At 38.0% G+C, this 16,328-nt stretch overlaps 1 protein-coding gene across 13 annotated transcripts in view; it reads right to left on the bottom strand.

Annotated features, from left to right (window-relative positions):
* Window positions 1-16,328, bottom strand: part of adgrb3 (adhesion G protein-coupled receptor B3) — a 368,383-nt gene that overhangs the window by 156,173 nt on the left and 195,882 nt on the right. For 11 of the 13 annotated variants that reach the window (XM_071394473.1, XM_071394478.1, XM_071394475.1 and 8 more), the window contains 2 exons: window positions 4,843-5,037; window positions 365-433 (listed from right to left, as the gene is read on the bottom strand). In XM_071394473.1, coding sequence (XP_071250574.1) covers window positions 365-433; window positions 4,843-5,037 — 264 coding nt within the window. The remainder of the gene's footprint in view (window positions 1-364; window positions 434-4,842; window positions 5,038-16,328) is intronic. The other 2 variants (XM_071394470.1, XM_071394467.1) reach the window with 1 other exon arrangement.

A 16,328-nucleotide genomic window follows, 5' to 3' on the forward strand; every position in this document is an offset into this window, starting at 1 on the left:
ACCGAGTGGACAGTGGTGGTATTATACCTCCAGATAGAGATACAGACACATCCCAACACAGTGACACACATTACACAATGTGACTAAATAAAAGTACCTCACGGCTGATCTAGGATCAGGAACAGGTCCCGCCTGTGTACACAATCTTTTGATCTAAAAGAGCAAATCTGATCCTAGGTCAGCACTCCTACTCTGAATACGAACTCAGGTCACAATGACCAGTTGAACCTGGCGATACAAGTCAGGCTCAGTGCTAATGAATGCTATAGTATTCAACTGGCTGGACCAGATTCTGCAAGAATACCACACTCACCCACTTAAAGTGCATTTCAATGATGCATCAAGCTCACTGCAGAATGTTTACCTGTTGTGCGTCTTCCCACTTGTCCCTGTTGTCTTCCTCGAGGAGATTGCTGATGATCTGAAAGAAGTTCTGTAGGGAGGAGACAGAGGAAATAGAGTCAATTAAATGGACTCTTATTGCATCAAAAGAAAAGAAAGCTGATGCCCCTTTCCACACACACATGTATGTACAAACACACAGACAGATGCTCAGGGGAACTATCACTACCCTATTGACAGTCAGAGTCAAACATATTTCAGCTGGTCTCCCGTGTGTGTGTGTGTGTGTGTGTGTGTGTGTGTGTGTGTGTGTGTGTGTGTGTGTGTGTGTGTGTGTGTGTGTGTGTGTGTGTGTGTGTGTGTGTGTGTGTGTGTGTGTGTGTGTGTGTGTGTGTGTGTGTGTGTGTGTGTGTGTGTGTGTGTGTGTGTGTACACGCCAGGGGGTGGCCCCTTTCCCGTGACACAGACGATCTTGTTTTCTACTTGAATGCTTATGCTCCCTCTGGTGGTAATGTGCCCATTTTAACATTAGCACACACACACACACACACACACACACACACACACACACACACACACACACACACACACACACACACACACACACACACACACACACACACACACACACACACACACACACACACACACACACACACACACACACACACACACACACACACACACACACACACACACACAGGGAGGGATGTGACTCACTGACACAGCAACACCAAGCTGCATGCTCTTCAGCTCCAGGCAATCACATCTCTACTGCATACTAATACACACACACACACACACACACACACACACACACACACACACACACACACACACACACACACACACACACACACACACACACACACACACACACACACACACACACACACACACACACACACACACACACACACACACACACAGTAAAAATGCACAGATGCAGCAGCAAGCGCTAGCTGTACTCATCGCGTCAGACTGTCTGTCCACACAACGACAGACCAGACACACGACCAGGACACAGCTAGCGTTCAGGACAGAAATTATCTTATTGGAGGAGGAGGAGGAGGAGGAAGAGGAGGGGGGGGAGGAGGAGGAGGAAGAGGAGGAAGAGAAGGGGGTTTAGGCTGTAATCTCCATCATCCTACTGAAATAAAGAGAATAAAGCTGGAGGAGAGAGGGGAAGACAGGGAGGGGGACACAGGGGAGAGACAGGGGAGAGAGGGGAGAGGGGAAGACAGGGAGGGGGGAGAAAGGGGAGAGGGGAAGACAGGAAGGGGGAGAGAGGGGAGAGGGGAAGACAGGGAAGGGGGACACAGGGGAGAGACAGGGGAGAGAGGGGGGGGGGGGCGGAGGAGAGGGAAGACAGGAGAGGGGAAGGGGAGGGGAGGCAGGGAGAGAGGGGGTCGGAAGAGGGAGTGGGAGGTTGAGTGGGTGACAGAAGGGAGGGGGAAAGAGGTAGAGGGGGGGACAGGAGGGAGGGGGAAGAAGGTAGAGAGGGTGACAGGACGGAGGTGGGAAGAGGTAGAGGGGGTGACAGGAGGGAGGGGGAAAGAGGTAGAGGGGGTGACAGGACGGAGGTGGGAAGAGGTAGAGGGGGTGACAGGAGGGAGGGGGAAAGAGGTAGAGGGGGTGACAGGAGGGAGGGGGAAAGCGGTAGAAGGGATGACAGGACGGAGGGGGAAAGAGGTGGAGGGGGTGACAGGAGGGAGGGGAGAGTTCTCTGATACAATAAACAGGCAAAATGGAGCTTTCTTTGTCCAAGTGTCAATTTCTGGGAAAATGTATTTGAAATGACTACCATTTACCACTGCATTCACCATTCAATATTACAGTAAACATAATGATTACATATTACAGTAAATATAATGATGACATATCACAGTAAATATAACGATTACATATTACAGTAAATATAATGATTACATGTTATAGTAAATACAATGATTACATGTTATAGTAAATACAACGATTACATGTTACAGTAAATATAAGGATTACATGCTACAGTAAATATAATGATTACATGTTACAGTAAATATAACGATTACATATTACAGTGAATATAATGATTACCTGTTACAGTAAATATAATGATTACATGTTACAGTAAATATAATGATTAAATGTTACAGTAAATATAATGATTACATGCTACAGTAACTATAATGATTACATGTTACAGTAAATATAATGATTACATGTTACAGTAAATATAATGATTACATGTTATAGTAAATATAATGATTACATATTGCAGTAAATATTATGATTATATGTTACAGTAAATATAATGATTACATGTCACAGTAAATATAATGATTACATGTTACAGTAAATATAATGATTAGATATTACAGTAAATATAATGATTACCCGTTACAGTAAATATAATGATTACATATTACAGTAAATATAGTGATTACCCGTTACAGTAAATATAATGATTACATATTACAGTAAATATAATGATTACATATTACAGTAAATATAATGATTGCATGTTAGAGCAAATATAATGATTACATATTACATTAAATATAATGAGTACATGTCACAATAAATATAATGATTACATGTTACAGTAAATATAATGATTACCTGTTACAGTAAATATAATGATTGCATGTTAGAGCAAATATAATGATTACATATTACATTAAATATAATGAGTACATGTCACAATAAATATAATGATTACATATTACAGTAAATATAATGATTACCTGTTACAGTAAATATAATGATTACCTGTTACAGTAAATATAATTATTACCTGTTACAGTAAATATAATGATTACATGTCACAGTAAATATAATGATTACATGTTACAGTAAATATAATGATTACCTGTTACAGTAAATATAATGATTACCTGTTACAGTAAATATAATGATGACCTTGTAACGGCAGTCTAAGTCGTCCTCCTCATCGGACGAGGAGAGGCGAGAAGGATCGGAGGACCAATTTGCAGAGTGGTAAGTTTCCATGGTAATTTAATAGACACGAAAACAATATGCGATACAAAACAACAAACGAACATACCGTAACAGTCCCGTGTGGCGAAACACTAACACAGGAACAAACACCCACACCCCACACGTGAAACCCCGGCTGCCTAAGTATGATTCTCAATCAAGGACAACGATTGACAGCTGCCTCTGATTGAGAATCATACCAGGCCGAACACAAAATACCCACATAGAAAAACACACATAGACAACCCACCCCAACTCACGCCCTGACCATACTAAATAAATACAAAACAAGGGAAAACAGGTCAGGAACGTGACAGACCTGTTACACTAAATATAATGATTACATGTCACAGTAAATATAATGATTACATGTTACAGTAAATATGATTACCTGTTACAGTAAATATAATGATTACATGTTACAGTAAATATGATTGCCTGTTACAGTAAATATAATGATTACCTGTTACAGTATATATAATTACAATGGTAGCTTGCCTCGTTAAATAAAGGTTAAATAAAAAATAAACATTTGAAACTTTAGACAACATAATAACATTCACCCACTCTGGGGAAACCAACATGTTACAGTAAAACTAATGATTACAAAGGTAGCGTTAGACAACATAATACCAGCTCATCCCAGGCAGGTACCTATTTGTTTCTGTTTCTATTTTAGTCATTTAGCAGACACTCCTATCTAGAGGGTAAGAGCTGCTTGTCTGGAAACTTAACTTCCTCTCTCTCTGAGTATCCAATGGTACACTGTCTGGACAACGGCTCCTGACTACACCACATCATCTGTAGAGCAATTATTGATCCTTGGTTGGGCAATTAGATGTATCTCTGACATGGCTACTATGCAGTTACTGTGTATGATATCAAAATAACACTGAAATTGTGAAATATTAATAATGCTCTTTTTGTGGAAAAAATGCCTGGAATTTCAGCCTGTTCAGGTGGGATGGAACTTTTGGCCCATGTCATGACGTCACAATGTGATCTGATTATAATAGACCAATGACTGTTCATCTGGGTAATGGGGTGGGCTCTAGACCATACTATCAGCCAATCATGTCTGTGTATGTAAATATCTTCAAATCTGTTTCCTAATGCCCACACGATCAGGCAGAGCATTTCAACAGGCTGAGCATTTCAAGAGCCAAAGGAGGCTTAGGGAAATAAATGATTAAAACAGTTATTTTCATTAAATAAACACACATAGTGATTGATGAGACATACAGTGATGATTTAAAAATAACATGGGGACTTTATCTGTGTAAATAATCATTCCAATTTCATTTGAAAGGGGGAGATACGTTGACAAGCCTCTCAGGGTTTTTTCCACCTCTCCTGCACATGCTATTTTCCTTTCAAACATTCATCATATTGTTTTCTATTTTCTTATATGCAAAAAAAAAGTATCCCTGTAACACAAATCAAAATAACTCCAGCACACAATTCTACCTCAGCAGCATGGTCAACATTTATCAAGACAAAAGAGACCGATCCACTCACCTGCACGTCGTCTGAGCTTGGTTCGTAGCTGGCCCTCTTGAAGGTATCAGTCACGTTTCTGAGTATCTCCACAGAGGACAGCAGGTCTCCAGCGTAGAAGTTCCTTCTCTGGGTGAGATCCAGCAGGGTCTTGGTCACCTGAGACATCCCGTCCCCCGCCAACTTCCCCTGGCCCTTAGCTAGATGGCCCTGGATCTCCAGAAGAAGAAATGAACTATGAGGCCTTGTATGTTCTCTACACTATATCACAGTGTATTACTATAGTATTACTACATTGAATGATTCTCTACACTATATCACAGTGTATTACTATAGTATTACTACATTGATGGATTCTCTACACTATATCACAGTATATTACTACAGTATTACTACATTGATGGATTCTCTACACTATATCACAGTATATTACTACAGTATTACTACATTGAATGATTCTCTACACTATATCACAGTATATTACTACAGTATTACTACATTGATGGATTCTCTACACTATATCACAGTATATTACTACAGTATTACTACATTGAATGATTCTCTACACTATATCACAGTATATTACTACAGTATTACTACATTGATGGATTCTCTACACTATATCACAGTATGTTACTACAGTATTACTACATTGATTGATTCTCTACACTATATTACAGTATATTACTACAGTATTACTACAATGATTGATTTAATTTAAAAGGCCAGCATCCTCTGGCCCTTAGCCCAGTAACCCTGGACCTCCAGGAGAAGGAAGAGAAGAGAGAGGACCATAAGGCCCTGGCGGTACTCTAAAGTATAATATACAGTATATTACTACAGTATTACTACAGTTTATATTACAGCTTTCCCTGACCCTCGACCTCCAGGAGAAGGAAGAGGAGGAAGAGAACTATGAGACTGTTCTCTGCAGTAGATTACTGAAATATGTTGTTTAAACGGTCTACATTAACATCAGCTGTAGTGGTATCCTGTAAGTCTCTATAATGTGGTTTAAACGGTCTACATTAACATCAGCTGTAGTGGTATCCTGTAAGTCTCTATAATGTTGTTTAAACCGTCTACATTAACATCAGCTGTAGTGTTATCCTGTAAGTCTCTATAATGTGGTTTAAACCGTCTACATTAACATCAGCTGTAGTGGTTTCCTGTAAGTCTCTATAATGTGGTTTAAACGGTCTACATTAACATCAGCTGTAGTGGTATCCTGTAAGTCTCTATAATGTGGTTTAAACGGTCTACATTAACATCAGCTGTAGTGGTATCCTGTAAGTCTCTATAATGTGGTTTAAACGGTCTACATTAACATCAGCTGTAGTGGTTTCCTGTAAGTCTCTATAATGTGGTTTAAACGGTCTACATTAACATCAGCTGTAGTGGTATCCTGTAAGTCTCTATAATGTGGTTTAAACCGTCTACATTAACATCAGCTGTAGTGGTATCCTGTAAGTCTCTATAATGTGGTTTAAACCGTCTACATTAACATCAGCTGTAGTGGTATCCTGTAAGTCTCTATAATGTTGTTTAAACCGTCTACATTAACATCAGCTGTAGTGGTATCCTGTAAGTCTCTATAATGTGGTTTAAACGGTCTACATTAACATCAGCTGTAGTGGTATCCTGTAAGTCTCTATAATGTGGTTTAAACCGTCTACATTAACATCAGCTGTAGTGGTATCCTGTAAGTCTCTATAATGTGGTTTAAACGGTCTACATTAACATCAGCTGTAGTGTTATCCTGTAAGTCTCTATAATGTGGTTTAAACGGTCTACATTAACATCAGCTGTAGTGTTATCCTGTAAGTCTCTATAATGTGGTTTAAACCGTCTACATTAACATCAGCTGTAGTGGTATCCTGTAAGTCTCTATAATGTGGTTTAAACGGTCTACATTAACATCAGCTGTAGTGGTATCCTGTAAGTCTCTATAATGTGGTTTAAACCGTCTACATTAACATCAGCTGTAGTGGTATCCTGTAAGTCTCTATAATGTGGTTTAAACGGTCTACATTAACATCAGCTGTAGTGGTATCCTGTAAGTCTCTATAATGTTGTTTAAACGGTCTACATTAACATCAGCTGTAGTGGTATCCTGTAAGTCTCTATAATGTGGTTTAAACCGTCTACATTAACATCAGCTGTAGTGGTATCCTGTAAGTCTCTATAATGTGGTTTAAACGGTCTACATTAACATCAGCTGTAGTGGTATCCTGTAAGTCTCTATAATGTTGTTTAAACCGTCTACATTAACATCAGCTGTAGTGGTATCCTGTAAGTCTCTATAATGTGGTTTAAACGGTCTACATTAACATCAGCTGTAGTGGTATCCTGTAAGTCTCTATAATGTTGTTTAAACCGTCTACATTAACATCAGCTGTAGTGGTATCCTGTAAGTCTCTATAATGTGGTTTAAACGGTCTACATTAACATCAGCTGTAGTGGTATCCTGTAAGTCTCTATAATGTGGTTTAAACCGTCTACATTAACATCAGCTGTAGTGGTATCCTGTAAGTCTCTATAATGTGGTTTAAACGGTCTACATTAACATCAGCTGTAGTGGTATCCTGTAAGTCTCTATAATGTGGTTTAAACGGTCTACATTAACATCAGCTGTAGTGGTATCCTGTAAGTCTCTATAATGTGGTTTAAACGGTCTACATTAACATCAGCTGTAGTGGTATCCTGTAAGTCTCTATAATGTGGTTTAAACGGTCTACATTAACATCAGCTGTAGTGGTATCCTGTAAGTCTCTATAATGTGGTTTAAACGGTCTACATTAACATCAGCTGTAGTGGTATCCTGTAAGTCTCTATAATGTGGTTTAAACCGTCTACATTAACATCAGCTGTAGTGGTATCCTGTAAGTCTCTATAATGTGGTTTAAACGGTCTACATTAACATCAGCTGTAGTGGTATCCTGTAAGTCTCTATAATGTGGTTTAAACCGTCTACATTAACATCAGCTGTAGTGGTATCCTGTAAGTCTCTATAATGTGGTTTAAACGGTCTACATTAACATCAGCTGTAGTGGTATCCTGTAAGTCTCTATAATGTGGTTTAAACGGTCTACATTAACATCAGCTGTAGTGGTATCCTGTAAGTCTCTATAATGTGGTTTAAACCGTCTACATTAACATCAGCTGTAGTGGTATCCTGTAAGTCTCTATAATGTTGTTTAAACCGTCTACATTAACATCAGCTGTAGTGGTATCCTGTAAGTCTCTATAATGTGGTTTAAACCGTCTACATTAACATCAGCTGTAGTGGTATCCTGTTTAAACCGTCTACATTAACATCAGCTGTAGTGGTATCCTGTAAGTCTCTATAATGTGGTTTAAACCGTCTACATTAACATCAGCTGTAGTGGTATCCTGTAAGTCTCTATAATGTTGTTTAAACCGTCTACATTAACATCAGCTGTAGTGTTATCCTGTAAGTCTCTATAATGTGGTTTAAACGGTCTACATTAACATCAGCTGTAGTGGTATCCTGTAAGTCTCTATAATGTTTAATAAACCGTCTACATTAACATCAGCTGTAGTGGTATCCTGTAAGTCTCTATAATGTGGTTTAAACGGTCTACATTAACATCAGCTGTAGTGGTATCCTGTAAGTCTCTATAATGTGGTTTAAACCGTCTACATTAACATCAGCTGTAGTGGTATCCTGTAAGTCTCTATAATGTTGTTTAAACGGTCTACATTAACATCAGCTGTAGTGTTATCCTGTAAGTCTCTATAATGTTGTTTAAACGGTATACATTAACATCAGCTGTAGTGGTATCCTGTAAGTCTCTATAATGTGGTTTAAACCGTCTACATTAACATCAGCTGTAGTGGTATCCTGTAAGTCTCTATAATGTGGTTTAAACCGTCTACATTAACATCAGCTGTAGTGGTTTCCTGTAAGTCTCTATAATGTGGTTTAAACGGTCTACATTAACATCAGCTGTAGTGTTATCCTGTAAGTCTCTATAATGTGGTTTAAACCGTCTACATTAACATCAGCTGTAGTGGTTTCCTGTAAGTCTCTATAATGTGGTTTAAACGGTCTACATTAACATCAGCTGTAGTGGTTTCCTGTAAGTCTCTATAATGTGGTTTAAACGGTCTACATTAACATCAGCTGTAGTGGTATCCTGTAAGTCTCTATAATGTGGTTTAAACGGTCTACATTAACATCAGCTGTAGTGGTATCCTGTAAGTCTCTATAATGTGGTTTAAACGGTCTACATTAACATCAGCTGTAGTGGTATCCTGTAAGTCTCTATAATGTGGTTTAAACCGTCTACATTAACATCAGCTGTAGTGGTATCCTGTAAGTCTCTATAATGTGGTTTAAACGGTCTACATTAACATCAGCTGTAGTGGTATCCTGTAAGTCTCTATAATGTGGTTTAAACGGTCTACATTAACATCAGCTGTAGTGTTATCCTGTAAGTCTCTATAATGTGGTTTAAACGGTCTACATTAACATCAGCTGTAGTGGTATCCTGTAAGTCTCTATAATGTGGTTTAAACGGTCTACATTAACATCAGCTGTAGTGTTATCCTGTAAGTCTCTATAATGTGGTTTAAACGGTCTACATTAACATCAGCTGTAGTGGTATCCTGTAAGTCTCTATAATGTGGTTTAAACGGTCTACATTAACATCAGCTGTAGTGGTATCCTGTAAGTCTCTATAATGTGGTTTAAACGGTCTACATTAACATCAGCTGTAGTGGTATCCTGTAAGTCTCTATAATGTGGTTTAAACGGTCTACATTAACATCAGCTGTAGTGGTATCCTGTAAGTCTCTATAATGTGGTTTAAACGGTCTACATTAACATCAGCTGTAGTGGTATCCTGTAAGTCTCTATAATGTGGTTTAAACGGTCTACATTAACATCAGCTGTAGTGGTATCCTGTAAGTCTCTATAATGTGGTTTAAACGGTCTACATTAACATCAGCTGTAGTGGTATCCTGTAAGTCTCTATAATGTGGTTTAAACGGTCTACATTAACATCAGCTGTAGTGGTATCCTGTAAGTCTCTATAATGTGGTTTAAACGGTCTACATTAACATCAGCTGTAGTGGTATCCTGTAAGTCTCTATAATGTTGTTTAAACGGTCTACATTAACATCAGCTGTAGTGGTATCCTGTAAGTCTCTATAATGTGGTTTAAACCGTCTACATTAACATCAGCTGTAGTGGTATCCTGTAAGTCTCTATAATGTGGTTTAAACGGTCTACATTAACATCAGCTGTAGTGGTATCCTGTAAGTCTCTATAATGTGGTTTAAACCGTCTACATTAACATCAGCTGTAGTGGTATCCTGTAAGTCTCTATAATGTGGTTTAAACGGTCTACATTAACATCAGCTGTAGTGGTATCCTGTAAGTCTCTATAATGTGGTTTAAACGGTCTACATTAACATCAGCTGTAGTGGTATCCTGTAAGTCTCTATAATGTGGTTTAAACGGTCTACATTAACATCAGCTGTAGTGGTATCCTGTAAGTCTCTATAATGTGGTTTAAACGGTCTACATTAACATCAGCTGTAGTGGTATCCTGTAAGTCTCTATAATGTGGTTTAAACGGTCTACATTAACATCAGCTGTAGTGTTATCCTGTAAGTCTCTATAATGTGGTTTAAACGGTCTACATTAACATCAGCTGTAGTGGTATCCTGTAAGTCTCTATAATGTGGTTTAAACCGTCTACATTAACATCAGCTGTAGTGGTATCCTGTAAGTCTCTATAATGTGGTTTAAACCGTCTACATTAACATCAGCTGTAGTGGTATCCTGTAAGTCTCTATAATGTGGTTTAAACGGTCTACATTAACATCAGCTGTAGTGGTATCCTGTAAGTCTCTATAATGTGGTTTAAACGGTCTACATTAACATCAGCTGTAGTGTTATCCTGTAAGTCTCTATAATGTGGTTTAAACGGTCTACATTAACATCAGCTGTAGTGGTATCCTGTAAGTCTCTATAATGTGGTTTAAACGGTCTACATTAACATCAGCTGTAGTGGTATCCTGTAAGTCTCTATAATGTTGTTTAAACCGTCTACATTAACATCAGCTGTAGTGGTATCCTGTAAGTCTCTATAATGTGGTTTAAACGGTCTACATTAACATCAGCTGTAGTGGTATCCTGTAAGTCTCTATAATGTGGTTTAAACGGTCTACATTAACATCAGCTGTAGTGGTATCCTGTAAGTCTCTATAATGTTGTTTAAACCGTCTACATTAACATCAGCTGTAGTGGTATCCTGTAAGTCTCTATAATGTGGTTTAAACGGTCTACATTAACATCAGCTGTAGTGGTATCCTGTAAGTCTCTATAATGTGGTTTAAACGGTCTACATTAACATCAGCTGTAGTGGTATCCTGTAAGTCTCTATAATGTGGTTTAAACGGTCTACATTAACATCAGCTGTAGTGGTATCCTGTAAGTCTCTATAATGTTGTTTAAACGGTCTACATTAACATCAGCTGTAGTGGTTTCCTGTAAGTCTCTATAATGTTGTTTAAACCGTCTACATTAACATCAGCTGTAGTGGTATCCTGTAGGTCTCTATAATGTGGTTTAAACGGTCTACATTAACATCAGCTGTAGTGGTATCCTGTAAGTCTCTATAATGTGGTTTAAACGGTCTACATTAACATCAGCTGTAGTGTTATCCTGTAAGTCTCTATAATGTGGTTTAAACGGTCTACATTAACATCAGCTGTAGTGGTATCCTGTAAGTCTCTATAATGTGGTTTAAACGGTCTACATTAACATCAGCTGTAGTGTTATCCTGTAAGTCTCTATAATGTGGTTTAAACGGTCTACATTAACATCAGCTGTAGTGGTTTCCTGTAAGTCTCTATAATGTGGTTTAAACGGTCTACATTAACATCAGCTGTAGTGGTATCCTGTAAGTCTCTATAATGTGGTTTAAACCGTCTACATTAACATCAGCTGTAGTGGTATCCTGTAAGTCTCTATAATGTGGTTTAAACGGTCTACATTAACATCAGCTGTAGTGGTATCCTGTAAGTCTCTATAATGTGGTTTAAACGGTCTACATTAACATCAGCTGTAGTGTTATCCTGTAAGTCTCTATAATGTGGTTTAAACGGTCTACATTAACATCAGCTGTAGTGGTATCCTGTAAGTCTCTATAATGTGGTTTAAACGGTCTACATTAACATCAGCTGTAGTGGTATCCTGTAAGTCTCTATAATGTTGTTTAAACCGTCTACATTAACATCAGCTGTAGTGGTATCCTGTAAGTCTCTATAATGTGGTTTAAACGGTCTACATTAACATCAGCTGTAGTGGTATCCTGTAAGTCTCTATAATGTGGTTTAAACGGTCTACATTAACATCAGCTGTAGTGGTATCCTGTAAGTCTCTATAATGTTGTTTAAACCGTCTACATTAACATCAGCTGTAGTGGTATCCTGTAAGTCTCTATAATGTGGTTTAAACGGTCTACATTAACATCAGCTGTAGTGGTATCCTGTAAGTCTCTATAATGTGGTTTAAACGGTCTACATTAACATCAGCTGTAGTGGTATCCTGTAAGTCTCTATAATGTGGTTTAAACGGTCTACATTAACATCAGCTGTAGTGGTATCCTGTAAGTCTCTATAATGTTGTTTAAACGGTCTACATTAACATCAGCTGTAGTGGTTTCCTGTAAGTCTCTATAATGTTGTTTAAACCGTCTACATTAACATCAGCTGTAGTGGTTTCCTGTAAGTCTCTATAATGTGGTTTAAACGGTCTACATTAACATCAGCTGTAGTGGTATCCTATAAGTCTCTATAATGTGGTTTAAACGGTCTACATTAACATCAGCTGTAGTGGTTTCCTGTAAGTCTCTATAATGTTGTTTAAACCGTCTACATTAACATCAGCTGTAGTGGTATCCTGTAAGTCTCTATAATGTTGTTTAAACCGTCTACATTAACATCAGCTGTAGTGGTTTCCTGTAAGTCTCTATAATGTTGTTTAAACCGTCTACATTAACATCAGCTGTAGTGGTATCCTGTAAGTCTCTATAATGTGGTTTAAACGGTCTACATTAACATCAGCTGTAGTGGTATCCTGTAAGTCTCTATAATGTGGTTTAAACCGTCTACATTAACATCAGCTGTAGTGGTATCCTGTAAGTCTCTATAATGTGGTTTAAACGGTCTACATTAACATCAGCTGTAGTGGTATCCTGTAAGTCTCTATAATGTGGTTTAAACGGTCTACATTAACATCAGCTGTAGTGTTATCCTGTAAGTCTCTATAATGTGGTTTAAACGGTCTACATTAACATCAGCTGTAGTGGTATCCTGTAAGTCTCTATAATGTGGTTTAAACGGTCTACATTAACATCAGCTGTAGTGGTATCCTGTAAGTCTCTATAATGTGGTTTAAACGGTCTACATTAACATCAGCTGTAGTGGTTTCCTGTAAGTCTCTATAATGTGGTTTAAACGGTCTACATTAACATCAGCTGTAGTGGTATCCTGTAAGTCTCTATAATGTGGTTTAAACGGTCTACATTAACATCAGCTGTAGTGGTATCCTGTAAGTCTCTATAATGTGGTTTAAACGGTCTACATTAACATCAGCTGTAGTGGTATCCTGTAAGTCTCTATAATGTGGTTTAAACGGTCTACATTAACATCAGCTGTAGTGGTTTCCTGTAAGTCTCTATAATGTTGTTTAAACCGTCTACATTAACATCAGCTGTAGTGGTTTCCTGTAAGTCTCTATAATGTGGTTTAAACGGTCTACATTAACATCAGCTGTAGTGGTATCCTATAAGTCTCTATAATGTGGTTTAAACGGTCTACATTAACATCAGCTGTAGTGGTTTCCTGTAAGTCTCTATAATGTTGTTTAAACCGTCTACATTAACATCAGCTGTAGTGGTATCCTGTAAGTCTCTATAATGTTGTTTAAACCGTCTACATTAACATCAGCTGTAGTGGTTTCCTGTAAGTCTCTATAATGTTGTTTAAACCGTCTACATTAACATCAGCTGTAGTGGTATCCTGTAAGTCTCTATAATGTGGTTTAAACGGTCTACATTAACATCAGCTGTAGTGGTATCCTGTAAGTCTCTATAATGTGGTTTAAACCGTCTACATTAACATCAGCTGTAGTGGTATCCTGTAAGTCTCTATAATGTGGTTTAAACGGTCTACATTAACATCAGCTGTAGTGGTATCCTGTAAGTCTCTATAATGTGGTTTAAACGGTCTACATTAACATCAGCTGTAGTGTTATCCTGTAAGTCTCTATAATGTGGTTTAAACGGTCTACATTGACATCAGCTGTAGTGGTATCCTGTAAGTCTCTATAATGTGGTTTAAACGGTCTACATTAACATCAGCTGTAGTGTTATCCTGTAAGTCTCTATAATGTGGTTTAAACGGTCTACATTAACATCAGCTGTAGTGGTATCCTGTAAGTCTCTATAATGTGGTTTAAACGGTCTACATTAACATCAGCTGTAGTGGTATCCTGTAAGTCTCTATAATGTGGTTTAAACCGTCTACATTAACATCAGCTGTAGTGGTATCCTGTAAGTCTCTATAATGTGGTTTAAACGGTCTACATTAACATCAGCTGTAGTGGTTTCCTGTAAGTCTCTATAATGTGGTTTAAACGGTCTACATTAACATCAGCTGTAGTGGTTTCCTGTAAGTCTCTATAATGTGGTTTAAACGGTCTACATTAACATCAGCTGTAGTGGTATCCTGTAAGTCTCTATAATGTGGTTTAAACGGTCTACATTAACATCAGCTGTAGTGGTATCCTGTAAGTCTCTATAATGTGGTTTAAACGGTCTACATTAACATCAGCTGTAGTGGTATCCTGTAAGTCTCTATAATGTTGTTTAAACGGTCTACATTAACATCAGCTGTAGTGGTATCCTGTAAGTCTCTATAATGTGGTTTAAACCGTCTACATTAACATCAGCTGTAGTGGTATCCTGTAAGTCTCTATAATGTGGTTTAAACGGTCTACATTAACATCAGCTGTAGTGGTATCCTGTAAGTCTCTATAATGTGGTTTAAACCGTCTACATTAACATCAGCTGTAGTGGTATCCTGTAGGTCTCTATAATGTGGTTTAAACGGTCTACATTAACATCAGCTGCAGTGGTATCCTGTAAGTCTCTATAATGTGGTTTAAACCGTCTACATTAACATCAGCTGTAGTGGTATCCTGTAAGTCTCTATAATGTTGTTTAAACCGTCTACATTAACATCAGCTGTAGTGGTATCCTGTAAGTCTCTATAATGTGGTTTAAACGGTCTACATTAACATCAGCTGTAGTGGTATCCTGTAAGTCTCTATAATGTGGTTTAAACGGTCTACATTAACATCAGCTGTAGTGTTATCCTGTAAGTCTCTATAATGTGGTTTAAACGGTCTACATTAACATCAGCTGTAGTGGTATCCTGTAAGTCTCTATAATGTGGTTTAAACCGTCTACATTAACATCAGCTGTAGTGGTATCCTGTAAGTCTCTATAATGTGGTTTAAACGGTCTACATTAACATCAGCTGTAGTGGTATCCTGTAAGTCTCTATAATGTGGTTTAAACGGTCTACATTAACATCAGCTGTAGTGGTATCCTGTAAGTCTCTATAATGTGGTTTAAACGGTCTACATTAACATCAGCTGTAGTGGTATCCTGTAAGTCTCTATAATGTGGTTTAAACGGTCTACATTAACATCAGCTGTAGTGGTATCCTGTAAGTCTCTATAATGTGGTTTAAACCGTCTACATTAACATCAGCTGTAGTGGTATCCTGTAAGTCTCTATAATGTTGTTTAAACCGTTTACATTAACATCAGCTGTAGTGGTATCCTGTAAGTCTCTATAATGTTGTTTAAACCGTCTACATTAACATCAGCTGTAGTGGTATCCTGTAAGTCTCTATAATGTGGTTTAAACGGTCTACATTAACATCAGCTGTAGTGGTATCCTGTAAGTCTCTATAATGTGGTTTAAACGGTCTACATTAACATCAGCTGTAGTGGTATCCTGTAAGTCTCTATAATGTTGTTTAAACCGTCTACATTAACATCAGCTGTAGTGGTATCCTGTAAGTCTCTATAATGTGGTTTAAACGGTCTACATTAACATCAGCTGTAGTGGTATCCTGTAAGTCTCTATAATGTGGTTTAAACGGTCTACATTAACATCAGCTGTAGTGGTATCCTGTAAGTCTCTATAATGTGGTTTAAACGGTCTACATTAACATCAGCTGTAGTGGTATCCTGTAAGTCTCTATAATGTTGTTTAAACCGTCTACATTAACATCAGCTGTAGTGGTATCCTGTAAGTCTCTATAATGTGGTTTAAACCGTCTACATTAACATCAGCTGTAGTGGTTTCCTGTAAGTCTCTATAATGTTGTTTAAACGGTCTACATTAACATCAGCTGTAGTGGTTTCCTGTAAGTCTCTATAATGTGGTTTAAACGGT

Source organism: Salvelinus alpinus, chromosome 3 (genome assembly GCF_045679555.1).
Source record: "Salvelinus alpinus chromosome 3, SLU_Salpinus.1, whole genome shotgun sequence".
NCBI lineage: Eukaryota > Metazoa > Chordata > Actinopteri > Salmoniformes > Salmonidae > Salvelinus > Salvelinus alpinus.